This window comes from Ovis aries, chromosome 15 (assembly GCF_016772045.2).
Source record: "Ovis aries strain OAR_USU_Benz2616 breed Rambouillet chromosome 15, ARS-UI_Ramb_v3.0, whole genome shotgun sequence".
Taxonomy (NCBI): domain Eukaryota; kingdom Metazoa; phylum Chordata; class Mammalia; order Artiodactyla; family Bovidae; genus Ovis; species Ovis aries.
Genome location: NC_056068.1, coordinates 48,696,929 through 48,711,952, shown reverse-complemented (window position 1 = coordinate 48,711,952; position 15,024 = coordinate 48,696,929). Strand labels below are relative to the sequence as shown.

The 15,024-nt window shown below is 35.6% G+C and overlaps 1 protein-coding gene across 1 annotated transcript; it reads left to right on the top strand.

Annotated features, from left to right (window-relative positions):
• The first annotated feature begins 13,821 nt into the window (after positions 1-13,821).
• LOC101122931 (olfactory receptor 52E1-like) lies at positions 13,822-14,760 on the top strand. The gene has a single exon (XM_004022765.3). It carries the CDS (start codon positions 13,822-13,824, stop codon positions 14,758-14,760), a length of 939 nt encoding a protein of 312 aa, XP_004022814.2.
• Positions 14,761-15,024: the final 264 nt, after the last annotated feature.

The following is a 15,024-nucleotide window of genomic DNA, read 5'->3' as shown; positions in this document are numbered from 1 at the left end:
TGGAGAATTCCAGGGACAAGGGAGCCTGGTGAGCTTCCGTCTATGGGATCACACAGAGTCGGACACAACTGAAGCGACTTAGCAGTAGCAGCAGTAAACTAGGTGTGTTTTGTGTGTGTGAGGGAAAGACGTTGTTAGTTTAGTCGCAAAGTCATGTAGGACTCTTGTGACCCCACAAACTGTAGCCCATCGGTTCCTCTGTCAGTGAGATTCCTCAGGTAAGAATATTGGTGTGAGTTTCCATTTCCTTCTCCAGGGGCTCTTCTGACCCAAGTATCAAACCCATGTTTCTTGTGCTGGAAGGTGAGTTCTTTACTACTGAGCCACCAGGGAAGTGGAAGAGGGGTGGATACTTTGGTTTATCCACATATGTTTAACATATTTAGGAAAGCTTTTACCTAAATAGGCCGCTTCTCCTCCAAAGACCTCTTTATTTGTGGAATATAGATTGTATTTATCATTTTGGTTGATACTTTGCAAAAGTAGTTGACTTTCAGGCATTTGGTAGAAACAAGTTTTGAAAGTCAGCTACTATAAAGGAATTTGATGAATATTCTCACAAGTACATTTTGTTTTCTTATAAAAACATTTTTCCACTATGAATCTGAGGCATTTAAGACATTATTGATTAATGTTTCTAAATTAGTTGTGGCAGAAACTAATCTCATAAAAATAGTGAAATAGAACACAAGACCGATTGTTTAATAAGAGTCTAGGAACTAATTTTCTGATGGTAAGCTCACAATATGATAAGAGAAAAATGACTACACAATTTTATAATATCATTAAATGGATTAGAACACATATTTTCAGAGATTGGAAATGGGAATGATAGGGTATATATCAGCAGGCACAGGGATTGAAGATTCAGAAAAATCTTTCTTGAAGGAATTAATGTAAGGTGGCACAAGGCACATCTAAATAAGATATATTTGAAGAATCTGTTTCTTGTAACACCTTAAGTACTTAAATGCTCTCTTCTCTTAGATAATGGAAGATATGCAAAATGAATTTTAATTATGTCTTTTCAAGAGTTCATCCAAGAGCAGTCTTTTGAGTGTTTTTGTTCAATTGGATGTTGTATTTCATTTGTGGCACAACTTAAATTTAATATTATCAAAGACAACAAAAACTAAAACATTAATTTTATTATTAATAAGTTATTAATTTACTCATTAAATTGACTTTAAATATTCATTTAATGTGTGATCCCACTTTTAAAGTCACCCAGGATTACTGAAATCATTTGCAAAATAAATGCAGTATCTATCTTTAGAAGGAAACAAATACATATTTCTGGAGATTGATAGAATTCATATGCATTAATCAGTAAGCCATGACATTCTCTATTAAAACTTTAAGAGTAGCTTTATAGTCAAATCAAATCTAACAGTGCTTTTACAGTTTTAACGCTGACTCCAATCACACAATCAAAATTATGTCTGCATTTTTTCCCTTTACCTAGATGACTGTGACTAATGGTAAGAAGCAGCTTTTTGTTACTTCTGTCTTTTAAAATCACTTTTACCTGTAAAAACAAACCACTCAAGTGCTTGTCATTTTCCTTAGGCATATATTCTAAGGAATAATTAATAAATTATTAAAATAATAATTTAATATTAAATAAAATAATAAATAATAATTAATTAACTTTTATTAATCCTACCCATCATCTGATAACTTGAAACTAAAGATTTCTAGGAACTGAAGCACATGACATCATATGAGACAACTTTCTAAAGATATCTGAACCAGGGCTGTTGATGTTTGTCACCAAACCTTTGATGATGACATTATGGTTCAGATGATCTCCAGTATCTATGATCTTGATAACCTATGGACTTTAGACCAGAAGTGGCCCAAGTGTTCTTCCTCTAATCTTTCTTGTTACCCGAATGAGCCCTGAATATTTATCTAATCTGCATACTTTCCCTCTAGCATAATACAATGTACCAGGAAAGATCCTTCCTGGCATTTGAGGGACAAAAAGCTGCTGAAACTGGGAAACCTGACTCTTGATCAGCAGTGCTTTAGAGAATCTCAATAAAAAGGGGAAATGTAAAAAATAATGATAATAAATGGAAACCTTAATTAAATAGAGTCAGGAGACTAGAAGGGGGAATGCTCATCTCTTGGAGCAAGAGTAGAATCCAACAGGAAGAAGCAGTGCTCTTCTTTCTTGGCAAAGATTAGGCCATTAAAAAGCCATAGACTCTTCATTTACTATAGCCTGACCAAAATTCCTTTTTTTCTTATGTACATAAAAATGTTCTCCTTCCCTTGCTTTGTGGGACCTGGCATATGGTTCTTTATAGATTCCAAATCATAATTATTTGCTGACCATCAATAAACCCATTTTTGTTGGATAAATATCTGGCAGTCTAATTGTTTTAGGTCAATATATGTTATTGAGAAATCTGTTACTTAGACTTCACATTTTGGAGTTTTCCAGTTATCTTTCTATTATTGATTTGTAATTTAATTCAATTTTTGTCAACAGAACTTTTGTATAATTTGAATCATTCATTGATAAGATGTTTTATAGGGCAGAATATATTTTATCTTGGCAAGTAGTATCCTGGCACTTGAAAATAATTTGTACTTGGCTCTTTGGGGGGAACTGTTCTAGTAATGTTAATTATATCAAGGTGTTTAATAGTGTTTGTGATCTATTTATATTCTTACTGTTTTTTTTCTGCTTGTTATACCAATTATTTATTTTTCTCTGCTTGTCATATCAACTATTGATATTTTTAATTATGATTTTATGTATGGATCACTACAGTTCTATCAGTTTTTTGCACATATTTTGAAGGTACTAAAGAAAGTATATTAAATTTTTGTGATTGTGAGGTCTTTAAGATAAAATGACTTCTTTTAATTATAAAAAGTCACTCTTTATCTCTGATAAGAGAGTTACTTGGAAATTTACTTTTTCTAGTATAGTCACTTTCTTTTGATTAGTGTTAGTACACTATAAAGTTTTCCATCATTTGATCTGAACAAATTAATTTCTTTATATTTAAAGTTATATTCTAATAGAGCCTTCTAATAGTTATAGTATCAAAAGGTTACCAAAAGGTGTGATTTGCCATAGATGTGTGGAATAGAGTGAAAGCCCACAAAATCAACCATACACATAGACTCAGTTGATTTTCAATGAGAATGCCAAATCAATTCAATGTGTGAAGATATTCTATGCAAAAAATAGTCCTGGGAAAACTAGATACTCAAATGAATAAGAATTAAATTGGATCTATCTCACACCATGTAAAAATTTAAGTTAATTAATAACCTAAATATTAGGGCTAAAAAAATAAAACTCTTAAAAAAAAATTTAGGACTAAGTTTTCATGACCTTGGCTGTGACAATAGGTTCTTAGGACATCGAAAGCATGAGTAACGAAATAAAACTAAATAAATTAGACATCCTCAAAACAAAACCAACCAGCAACAAAAACAATTTTGTGCATCAAAGCATGTTATGATGAAAAAAAAAAAAAAACTCCATAAGGGAGACCAGAATATATAAATATAATACCTACCTCTCAACAACAGAAAGGCAAAAAATAAAACAAAATAAAATAACTAGTTAAAAAATGGATTGGTGGGGGGCTGTATAGACATTTTTTAAATAACACATACAAATAGCTAATAAGCACATGAAAAAAGGCTGAACTTCACTAGTAACTAGGGATATTTAAATGAAAACCACAATAAGCCAGGATTTCACACCTACTAGGATTGCTTTAAACAAATAAAGAAGTAAAAAAAATAACAGGTGTTGGTGAGGATGTGAATGAATTGGAACTCTTATGCAATGTTGGTGGATATGTAAAATGGGACTGCTGCTAGAGATATTATTTCAAACTACCTCAAAATATCAACCATAGATTTGTTGTGTGCCACAGTAATTCTACTCTTAGGTTTATATGGAAACAGAATTGTAGGTCAATGTTTGTTGCAGTATTATTTACAATATCCAGTCCATTCACCACCAACAAATGAATAAACAAAATGTGATATATACATTGAATGGAATATTTTGTTGTTGTTTGGTCACTAAGTTGTGTCTGACTCTTTGCAATCCCATGGACTGCAACACCCCAGATTTCCCTGGCTTTCACTATCTACCAGAGTTTGTTCAGACTCATATCCATTGAGTCAGTGATGCCATCCAGCCATCTCATCCTCTGTCACCCCCTTCTCCTCCTGCCCTCAATCTTTCCCAGCATCAGGCTCTTTTCAGTGAGTTGGCTCTTCTCATCAGGTGGCCAAAATATTGGTGCCTAGCATCAGTCCTTTCAATGAATATTCAGGGTTGATTTCCTTTAGGACTGATTGATTTGATCTCCTTGCTAACCAAGGGATTCTCAAGAGTCTTTTCTAGCACCACAGTTCAAAAGCATAAATTCTTTGGTTCTCAGCCTTCTTTATGGTCCATCTCTTATATCCATATACAACTACTGGAAAAAAATGTAGTTTTGACTATATAAACCTTTGTTGGCAAAATGATAACTCTGATTTTTAATGTGCTGTTTAGGTTTGTCATAGCTTTCCTTCCAAGGAGAAAGCCTTAATTTAATGGATGCAGTCATCATCTGCAGTGATTTTCGAGTCCAAGAAAATAAAATCTGTCATTGCTTCCACTTTTTCCCTTTCCATTTGCCATGAAGTGATGGCATGGTATGCCATGATCTTAGTATTTTGAATGTTGAGTTTTAAGGCAGCTATTTCACTCTCTTCTTTCACCATCATCAAGAGGCTCTTTAGATCCTCTTCACTATCTTCCATTAAAGTGGTATCATCTGCATATCTGAGGTTGTTGATATTTCTCTCAACAGTCCTGATTCCAGCTTGTGATTCATCCAGCTTGGCTTTTTCTTTTCTTTTTTTTAAAAATTCCCTTCATGGATCATAGCTTTACTGTGGCAAAGACACTTGCATAAGTCAATGAAGCTATGAGCCATGCCATACAAGGCCCTGCAAAATGGATTATTATGGAAAAATAGTCACTTGGAAAAAAGCTTGAAAGTTTCTCACAAGGCTTAATATAGTTTTACCATATGATCCATCAATTATATCCCAAGAAGTTTATCCAACTGGCTTGAAAACTATGTCCAAACAAAAACCTATATGTGGATATTCATACCAACTTTATTCATAATTGCCAATAACCAGCAGCAATCAAGATGCCTTTCAAAAAAAGATAAATGAATATCCAAACTGATATGTCTATTGAACATAATATAATTGATATGATTCAGCATTATTAAGAAATGAGATATCAAGACATAAAAAGACATAGATGAATCTTAGATGTATATTCCTAAATGAAAAGAAGCCAATCTGAAAAAGCTTCGTATGGTGTGACTCTAAAGAATATTCCAGAAAAGCAAAACTATAGAGACAGCAAACATATCCATGCCTGCCAGGAGAAGGAGGAGTGAGGAGATGTTGACCGTGTGAAGAACATGGAAATTTTCAAGTCAGTGAAACTATGTTATATGATAGTGTAATGGTGAATATATGATGCTAAACATTTGAAAAATACATGAAATTTTACAACACAAAAGATGACTTAAGTGTATGCAAATTAGAAAATAATTTAGGAGTTCAGAGGATCCCATGATGAAATGCAAAATGTAACAGACACAATGTACTACAAATGTAGGTTAAAACCTCACTAAAGTTGGTGGAGGAAAGTGTATCAACCTAAATAACTTTGGACATGAGTGGAGTCTATGAGACTAAAGGCAGAAAGGACTGTATACATAAGTGCTGTACCCTAGCAGATGCATTTTTGCCCACAGGGTTATAGGTTAATAATTCTATCATATTTACATGTAAATGCTGCTGTTGAGCAATTATTCAAATGGATGGCACGTGGTGGGATCCAGATTTCTCATTGTTGGAGTGGTACTTTACAGATAAGCATGAGAGGATACTAGAATAATTCATTTGGTAATGAACTGGAGTTAGAGACATCACAACGATATTTTCAAATAGATGATAGATGTGTAGATCTTTATAGATATGTATTCAATATAACATGCACAGGTTAACATATACATATATACTTCCTTGCTCTGTCAGCTGAGAGGGTCTTAAAGCAATGACATCCTAGTAGTAAAGCAAACCTAGCCTTTTCTAACACCATTATCAAAGTAAAGAAACCAGTAATACTTAGAGAAATATCATATTCTAAGTTTGGGGTAGGTGATATGCAAGATAAGCATTATAGCATGATGCAGCGCCAGAAAATAAAGAAGTCTACCCCCCGCCCTCAAATAAGAACCTACAATTATAGGGGTGTGTCAAAGAGACATAGTAGTCAACTGAAAGAGTTTCCAATAGCCACAGTTAAAAAATGTGAGAATATAAAGTAATACTGAGTATAACCTACAGTATAAATATGATTCCATATTGGTATAAATAAATGATTGAATACATAAGCAAATGGGAGAAATAGATATATCTCATAAAAAAAAAAAGTCCAAAACAATATATGAGGATACCCTGTCCTCAAGGAAGAGGAGCATCACACCTCACTTAAAGGTTCCACATTACTTACTTTGAGAGAGTAATTTCCTTCCACAGAGCAAACCTGGAAATGGGTGAGAAAAAAGATCCTGACAAACACTGCCTCAGATGTTAAAGCCATGAGAATAGTAAGTACCCTTATGTCCTGATATCACATAAATATAGTCTAGTCATGAGGAAAGTATCAGACTACTCTCAACTGAGGAACATTTTACAAAAATCTGACCAGTATTTCTAAAACCAATCAAGTCATCAAAACCAAGAGAAGCCTGAGACACTGTCATAGCCAAGAGAACCCTAAGAGATCTAACTAAACCAAACTAGTAAATGTCATTTGGTATCCTGGATGGGATCCTATAAGTGAAAAAGAACATTAGGTAAAACTAAGGGAATATAAATAATATTTGAACTTTAATAACATATGAACTTTGATTAACACTGGTTCATTAACTGTAACAAATAACCATACTAAAGTACAATATTATTGATGGGGGGGGATTATGAATGGGTCAAAACTGAGAGATCTGTTTACTGCATCTGCATGTTTCTTTACAACTGTTCTATTTTTAAAGTTTATTTAAAACTTTTAAAATATTTTATAGAAAATCAATTAGTCAGAAATTATCTTTCAGACCTTCAAGAGGGAAACAGGACATAATCTGTGAGAGATAAAGACTTTTAATATACTGCTGATATTATGAAAGATGAAGACTGACGATTGAATAAACAAAAAAAAGATGAATATCCTAGATAGAGACTCCAGAAATACATAGATTTATTAGATTTATTTGTCATACGATAGTGCTGACATTGCAGATCTCAGTGTCAGTCTCCAAAATTCATGAATCCCAAAGCTTTCTAAAAACTTCTGCTTCTGCAACCAAAAAACCCAAGGTTTTCAGGTAAGTTAAGGGTGTGAGGGGATTCCCAGGTGGTTCAGTGGTAAAGAATCTGCCTGCCAATGCTAGAGAACGCAGGAGACGCAGGTTTGATCCTTGGATTGGGAAGATCTTCTGGAGGAGAAAATGGCAATCCACTCCAGTATTATTTGGGGAAAATCCCCAAAGACTGAAGAGTCTGGAGGGCTACAGTCTGTGGTGTTGCAAAGAGTCTGACATGATTGAGCAACTGGGCATGCATACAAGGAAGTGCAGACAAAGATTTGTTAGACAGCCTACTTTCCCAGCTTAGATGCATAGCTAAGGCAAGAAATGACAGGCAGCTTTTACTCAGTATTAATTCTGTTGTTCTAAAAGCCATTTATTTGACCCAATTATTTTTTCATTATTGGAAATAAGTCTAGGTGAGGAATATGACATTTATTGACTCCCCTATAATTCCAGGTGTGAGTTCTAGGAAACATCTTCATGGTAACTCCAATCAGTATGAGCTTCCATAGAATATCACAGCTTGAGAATATTAAGTATTAGCTAAGTAGCTCAACACATAGTTACAAACTTCTTACTATATATCAGGAAATGTTTTAAGTGTCACACAAGAATCAGCTCTTTTAGTCTTCACAGCAATATTTGTATTTGGTATTATTCTGTTCATTATAGAGAAGAAAATGTAGACACAAATTTTAAATTTCTTGCCTTAACTCTTATGTCTGTTAAGGGAGATGAGATTCAAATCCATACAATCTGTCTCAAAGTCCATCCATTTAGCTAATTTCCTGTATAATATATTTCTTTCCTTAGACCTCTGCCTTTTTATCATTAAATTTAACCCTGTCTTATTTACTGTTAATAAGAATAATAAAGGTGGGTCTCTTGTAAGCAGCATATAGAGGGGTCTTGTTTTTGTATCCATTCGGCCAGTCTTTGTCTTTCGGTTGGGGCGTTCAACCCATTTACGTTTAAGGTAATTATTGATAAGTATGATCCCGTTACCATTTACTTTATTGTTTTGGGTTTGGGTTTATACACCCTTTTCGTGTTTCCTGTCTAGAGGATATCCTTTAGAATTTGTTGGAGAGCTGGTTTGGTGGTGCTGAATTCTCTCAGCTTTTGCTTGTCTGTAAAGCTTTTGATTTCTCCTTCGTATCTGAATGAGATCCTTGCTGGGTACAGTAATCTGGGCTGTAGGTTATTGTCTTTCATCACTTTAAGTATGTCTTGCCATTCCCTCCTGGCCTGAAGAGTTTCTATTGAAAGATCAGCTGTTATCCTTATGGGAATCCCCTTGTGTGTTATTTGTTGTTTTTCCCTTGCTGCTTTTAATATTTGTTCTTTGTGTTTGATCTTTGTTAATTTGATTAATATGTGTCTTGGGGTGTTTCGCCTTGGGTTTATCCTATTTGGAACTCTCTGTGTTTCTTGGACTTGGGTGATTATTTCCTTCCCCATTTTAGGGAAGTTTTCAACTATTATCTCCTCAAGGATTTTCTCATGATCTTTCTTTCTGTCTTCTTCTTCTGGGACTCCTATAATTCGAATGTTGGAGCGTTTCATATTGTCCTGGAGGTCTCTGAGATTGTCCTCGTTTCTTTTAATTCGTTTTTCTTATTTCCTCTCTGATTCATTTATTTCTACCATTCTATCTTCTATTTCACTAATCCTATCTTCTGCCTCCGTTATTCTACTATTTGTTGCCTCCAGAGTGTTTCTGATCTCATTTATTGTGTTATTCATTATATTTTGACTCTTTTTTATTTCTTCTAGGTCCTTGTTAAACCTTTCTTGCATCTTCTCAATCCTTGTCTCTAGGCTATTTATCTGTGTTTCCATTTTGATTTCAAGATTTTGGATCATTTTCACTATCAATATTCGGAATTCCTTCTCCGGTAGATTGCCTACTTCTTCCTCTTTTGTTTGGTTTGGTGGGCAACTCTCCTGTTTCTTTGCCTGCTGAGTATTCCTCTGTCTCTTCATCTTGGTTATATTGCTGCGTTTGGGGTGGCCTTTTTATATTCTGGTAATCTGTGGAGTTCTCTTTATTATGGAGCTTCCTCACTTTGGGTGGGGTTCTATCAGTGGCTTGTCAAGGTTTCCTGGTTAGGGAGGCTTGTGTTGGAGTTTTGGTGGGTGGAGCTGGGTTTCTTCTCTCTGGAGTGCAGTGAAGTGACCCGTAATGGGTTATGAGACATCAAAGGTTTTGGGATAATTTTGAGCTGCCTGTATATTGAAGCTCAGGGGAGTGTTCCTGTGTTGCTGGAGAATTTGTGTGGTATGTCTTGTTTTGGAACTTGTTATGAGGTACCACTTCACACCAGTCAGAATGGCTGCGATCCAAAAATCTGCAAGCAATAAAAGCTGGAGAGGGTGTGGAGAAAAGGGAACCCTCCTACACTGTTGGTGGGAATGCAAACTAGTACAGCCACTATGGAGAACAGTGTGGAGATTCCTTAAAAAATTGCAAATAGAACTACCTTATGACCCAGCAATCCCACTGCTGGGCATACACACCGAGGAAACCAGAATTGAAAGAGACACATGCACCCCAATGTTCATCGCAGGACTGTTTATAATAGCCAGGACATGGAAACAACCTAGATGTCCATCAGCAGATGAATGGATAAGAAAGCTGTGGTACATATACACAATGGAGTATTACTCAGCCGTTAAAAAGAATTCATTTGAATCAGTTCTGATGAGATGGATGAAACTGGAGCCGATTATACAGAGTGAAGTAAGCCAGAAAGAAAAACACCAATACAGTATACTAACACATATATATGGAATTTAGGAAGATGGCAATGACGACCCTGTATGCAAGACAGGGAAAGAGACACAGATGTGTATAATGGACTTTTGGACTCAGAGGGAGAGGGAGAGGGTGGGATGATTTGGGAGAATGACATTCTAACATGTATACTATCATGTAAGAATTGAATCGCCAGTCTATGTCTGACGCAGGATGCAGCATGCTTGGGGCTGGTGCATGGGGATGACCCAGAGAGATGTTATGGGGAGGGAGGTTCATGTTTGGGAACGCATGTAAAAATTAAAGATATTAAAATTTAAAAAAAAAGAATAATAAAGAAGAAAGTATTTGTGTTTGAAACAATTGGTCATTGTTTTATTATCATTCCCATTTACGTTCTAACATATAGCTCATGAAGTGATGGCTACTAGCTGAGCTTCAGTTTTTTGAGATCATATTTAAGGTTGAATTGTGCTTAGCATTGGGGTGTGCGAGGCAAATAAGTGGAAAGTGAGCCCTCCTCAAAGCATCTCCTACTTAGAAATAAGACAATTCATCAGTAGTCACCTCAAGCTTGGGAATCAGCATCCAGATACAGGACTTTTTTTCTTTTTTTTTTCCTTAATCATCAATGATGTTATATATTTATGAAGCATCTAGCTCTGTGTCTCTGGACACTTCTGTTCTCCAGAGAGCACTAATGTTTGGAGACACTCCATTTTAAAGGCAGTGTTTACAGTATAAATTTCCCATTGTAGTCAGAGTGCGTGAAATGTAAACATTCTGGAGCAGTTGAACTAGCTAATTCAGAAAGCTTTGCTGGTAAGTCTGGCCTTGGGGCCAGAAAGGATGTACTAAGACAAGGAACCATTTTATTATGGTCATTTCATTGAGATTTAAGATGAGCCAAAATAGATGAAAGAAATGTAGAAAAAAAGGAAAGCTAATTGAATATAGAAGGTATCACCCCAAAATGTAACAAGATGATAATTTACATAGATTCAGAGCTGTACTCCAACAAATATTTTATTAAAACATCATTTTTAAATATTTGGATAAGTGATGCATGTGTGCATATGTGAATACCTTTACAATTCCCTGTATTGTCTTTCTCTATGTCTTTGTCATTTATCTCACTTTTTCCTTTGCCTTTTGTGGTTGTATCTTCACCTTCAAACTTGTCTCCTTTGCTTTCTCTTAGCATTTTGCAATTATTTTGCAGAACTTAACCTTGTATATTCCTCTAGCCTCTATTCAGCTCTCAAGAGAAAAAGACAAGACAATCACAATCTAGTTAACTGAAAAGTTTTGACCTTCTAAATTACAATTCCTCTTATAAATGGAGTAAACAAACAAACAAAATCCACTATCAGTTGGTAGTTTTGCACAATATATGTGAAATTCATGGAAGTTTCTGCCTGAGAGTTAGAGAACAAGTAGGGCTCCAAGAATTTCTGAACTTCAAGAGTCTTCAAACAACATGAAATGTTTCATCTACATAAGTCTATTTATGTTTTTTTTTTTTCTTATCTGTTCTTTTTTTAACAGAGGAGCATGGGCATAGGGAAATCCTGAGAAAAATGTTAATAGCTAATGATTATATTTACCACATAACTTGGTAGCTCAGCTGTAAAAAAATTCCTCCCTCATTGCAGGAGACCCTGGTTTAATTCCTGGGTCAGGAAGATCCCCTAGAGAAGGGATAGGGTACCCACTCCAGTATTCTTGCCTGGAGAATCCCCATCAACAGAGGAGCCTAGTGGGCTAGTCCATGGGGTCGCAATGAGTCGGACACGACTGAGCAACTAAGCACACAGTCATTCTACTTTCATGTACTTCTTTAGAAAGGTGCCAATATGCATCTTTAAGTGCTTAGAAGATATACATGTAATAAACAAAAGATTTCCCATAAGTAACTCCAGTTGAAGAAAGGGATGAAGCACTACAAAACCTATAAGTATCATAGTTCTGGGTGGAGTCAGTGACTAAATTTTGTTTTGAGAATTCAAAGAAGGGTAAAGGGCATATAAAGTCAGGGTTATGAGATATTGAATTACGTACCATTTTACTAAATGCACACATATTTTTAACACATTCTAACTCATAAATGCTTATGTACGTTATCTTATTTTGCAGCAGTTCCCAAATGACAAAAACATTGAATCAGAATAACTTGAGGAGCTTCACAGAAATCATGAGATGCTATACCATACCTAATGATTCAAAACTTCCAGAGTTTGGACTTAAAACTTGTATTTTTATGTAGTTCTCCACAGGCTGCAAAGGATGAGAAGCCACTGCTGTGAAATCCCTCTTTCAGTATATTTATAGGAACCATGTGGAGAGCTTTGGCCTACTTTCTGACTACCTTAATCTTTTAAGAAGCAGTTCAGCTGCTGTACATTAACTGCCTGGCAGGATGCAGCCTGATGTGAGCAACTGATACATCTTCGAAATCTCCTCTTCCAATTTCTAAGCACAGTGCTAAGTAAATATTTGCTAGAATACACGACAAGATGGTAACACTGTACACTAAAGAAATGTGACATATTTTTGAAGGATCATCACAATCTGACGCAGAGAAATGAGATAAAGTGTAGGCATCAAAGAAGAGGGAAAAGGTTGAAAAGAGTGATCCAGACTTCTGTGTGATCCACAAAATCCAAATGTTATGCTCTTCTCAACTATGATACTTTAATACTGAAACTTTCCTCTTCTATATTAAAAATTCCATCACCTTGACTCTCTTTCCAATTTAACTTCATATGCTCTACTGTTATGTTTTCAGGACTATGTCTTAAATATCACTTTGAATAATTACTTAAGAAGCTGCATGCTGCTGTGAACCAAGCTCTTACAATTTCATCATTATCTCTTCTGCTATTTTCAACAATCAATTGTAAAATCTAATGGTGAGGCCAAGTCAATTCTATCAACTATTCAGTACAGTCTACCCAAACTACAATGGTGGTGTTTCTGATGAAAGAGATATAGGAGTTGACTGAGTGGCTTTCTTTTTTTTTAATTTTTTAAAATTTTTTTAATTTTAAAATCTTTAATTCTTACATGCGTTCCTGGGTTTGGTACTTCTAAAAAGATTTTGTGCTAGTTCTATCTTCACAGGTTGTGGAAATTAACTATGAGATGGTAATTGCCTAGGATAAAAGGAAAATATACCTGTTACAATTCCAAAGAAACCATTTTATTATTGCTTTAATTCTTAAGCTATAATTGAACTTGCCTAAGAGGAGTAATGATGCTTAATTTATCTGTGCACACCAAATATCTGGCCATTTGCCTGATAAGCTATTGATCTTTGATAAAAGTTTCATTAAATTAAATTAATAATAAAAGTATAAAATTAAATAAATTAATCATTAAAATTATTGAAGAGATTAATGAAAATAAATGTAATGTCTGATAAGCTACATCAAAATTAAACAAGAATGATGTATTTTAGTTTCCATAAAGGTCACATAATTATGTCATGATGGGCTTGGTGACTAGAAAAGACCACACATATTTTTGTATAATTCTGTAGGAAATCCATATAACTGGACAAGAAGTGCTGGAGCCTCTCAATGAATGAGACATCTGGTATGAAATGTGCAGCTGTCAAAGTGCCAGAGAAGCATGGTCCCTCCTAATGACACACAGTTCCAACCCTACTTTTTTCTCCTTCTGGGAATTCCAGGGCTACAAGGTGTGCATATGTGGATTGGCTTTCCATTTTGTATTGTATATATGACTGCTCTACTGGGAAATATTGCAACTCTTTATGTGATTCAGACTGAACGCAGTCTCCATCAGCCCATGTTCTACTTCCTGGCCATTCTGTCATCTATTGACCTGGGCCTGTCCACATCCACCATCCCCAAGATGCTTGGCATCTTCTGGTTCAAGCTGAGAGAAATCTCCTTTGAGGGCTGCCTCGCCCAGATGTTCTTCATCCACCTATGCACTGGCATGGAGTCGGCTGTGCTCGTGGCCATGGCCTGTGATCGCTATGTGGCCATCTGTAACCCTCTTCACTACACACTGGTGCTGACAAACAAGGTGGTATTAGTGATAGCATTGCTCATCCTTCTGAGACCCTTAGCTATTGCAATTCCCTTTGTTCTGCTCATCCTGAGGTTACCCTTCTGTGGGCACCAAATCATCCACCACACTTATTGTGAGCACATGGGCATTGCCCGCCTGTCCTGTGCCAGCATAAAGGTCAACATCATCTATGGCTTATGTGCTATCTCTATCTTGGTGTTTGACATCATAGCCATTGTCATCTCCTATGTCCATATCCTGCGTGCTGTCTTCTGCCTACCTTCCAGGAGTGCCCGGTTAAAGGCACTCAGCACATGTGGTTCCCATGTCTGTGTCATATTGGCCTTCTATACTCCAGCATTCTTCTCCTTCATGACCCACCGTTTTGGCCGAAATGTTCCTCAGTACATCCACATTCTTCTTGCTAACTTTTATGTTGTCATCCCACCTGCTCTAAATCCTGTTATTTATGGGGTGAGAACCAAGCAGATAAGAGAAAGGGTAATTAGAACTTTCAGAAACAGATTATGAAACTTGCTTTTCAGAGATGAAGAGGCTTGAGTAGGAGAAAACAAAACTTCATCTCTCCGCCGATGATTGAAATAGTACACTGTCAGGGGACGATGATATTCTATGTATAGATTTACAAAGTATTTCACTCATTTTAGAAACTATAATCCAAAAGGGACAATAATAAATATTTAATATATGCATAGATATAATCACATACAAATGTAAACAACTGCGTAAGTTAAAGAGAAAAAAGCACATAAGGTTGGCAAAAATTGACTAATA

Excerpts from the sequence above, each read along its gene's own strand:
- LOC101122931 (XM_004022765.3), top strand. The coding sequence starts at position 13,822 with ATGGTCCCTCCTAATGACACACAGTTCCAACCCTACTTTTTTCTCCTT.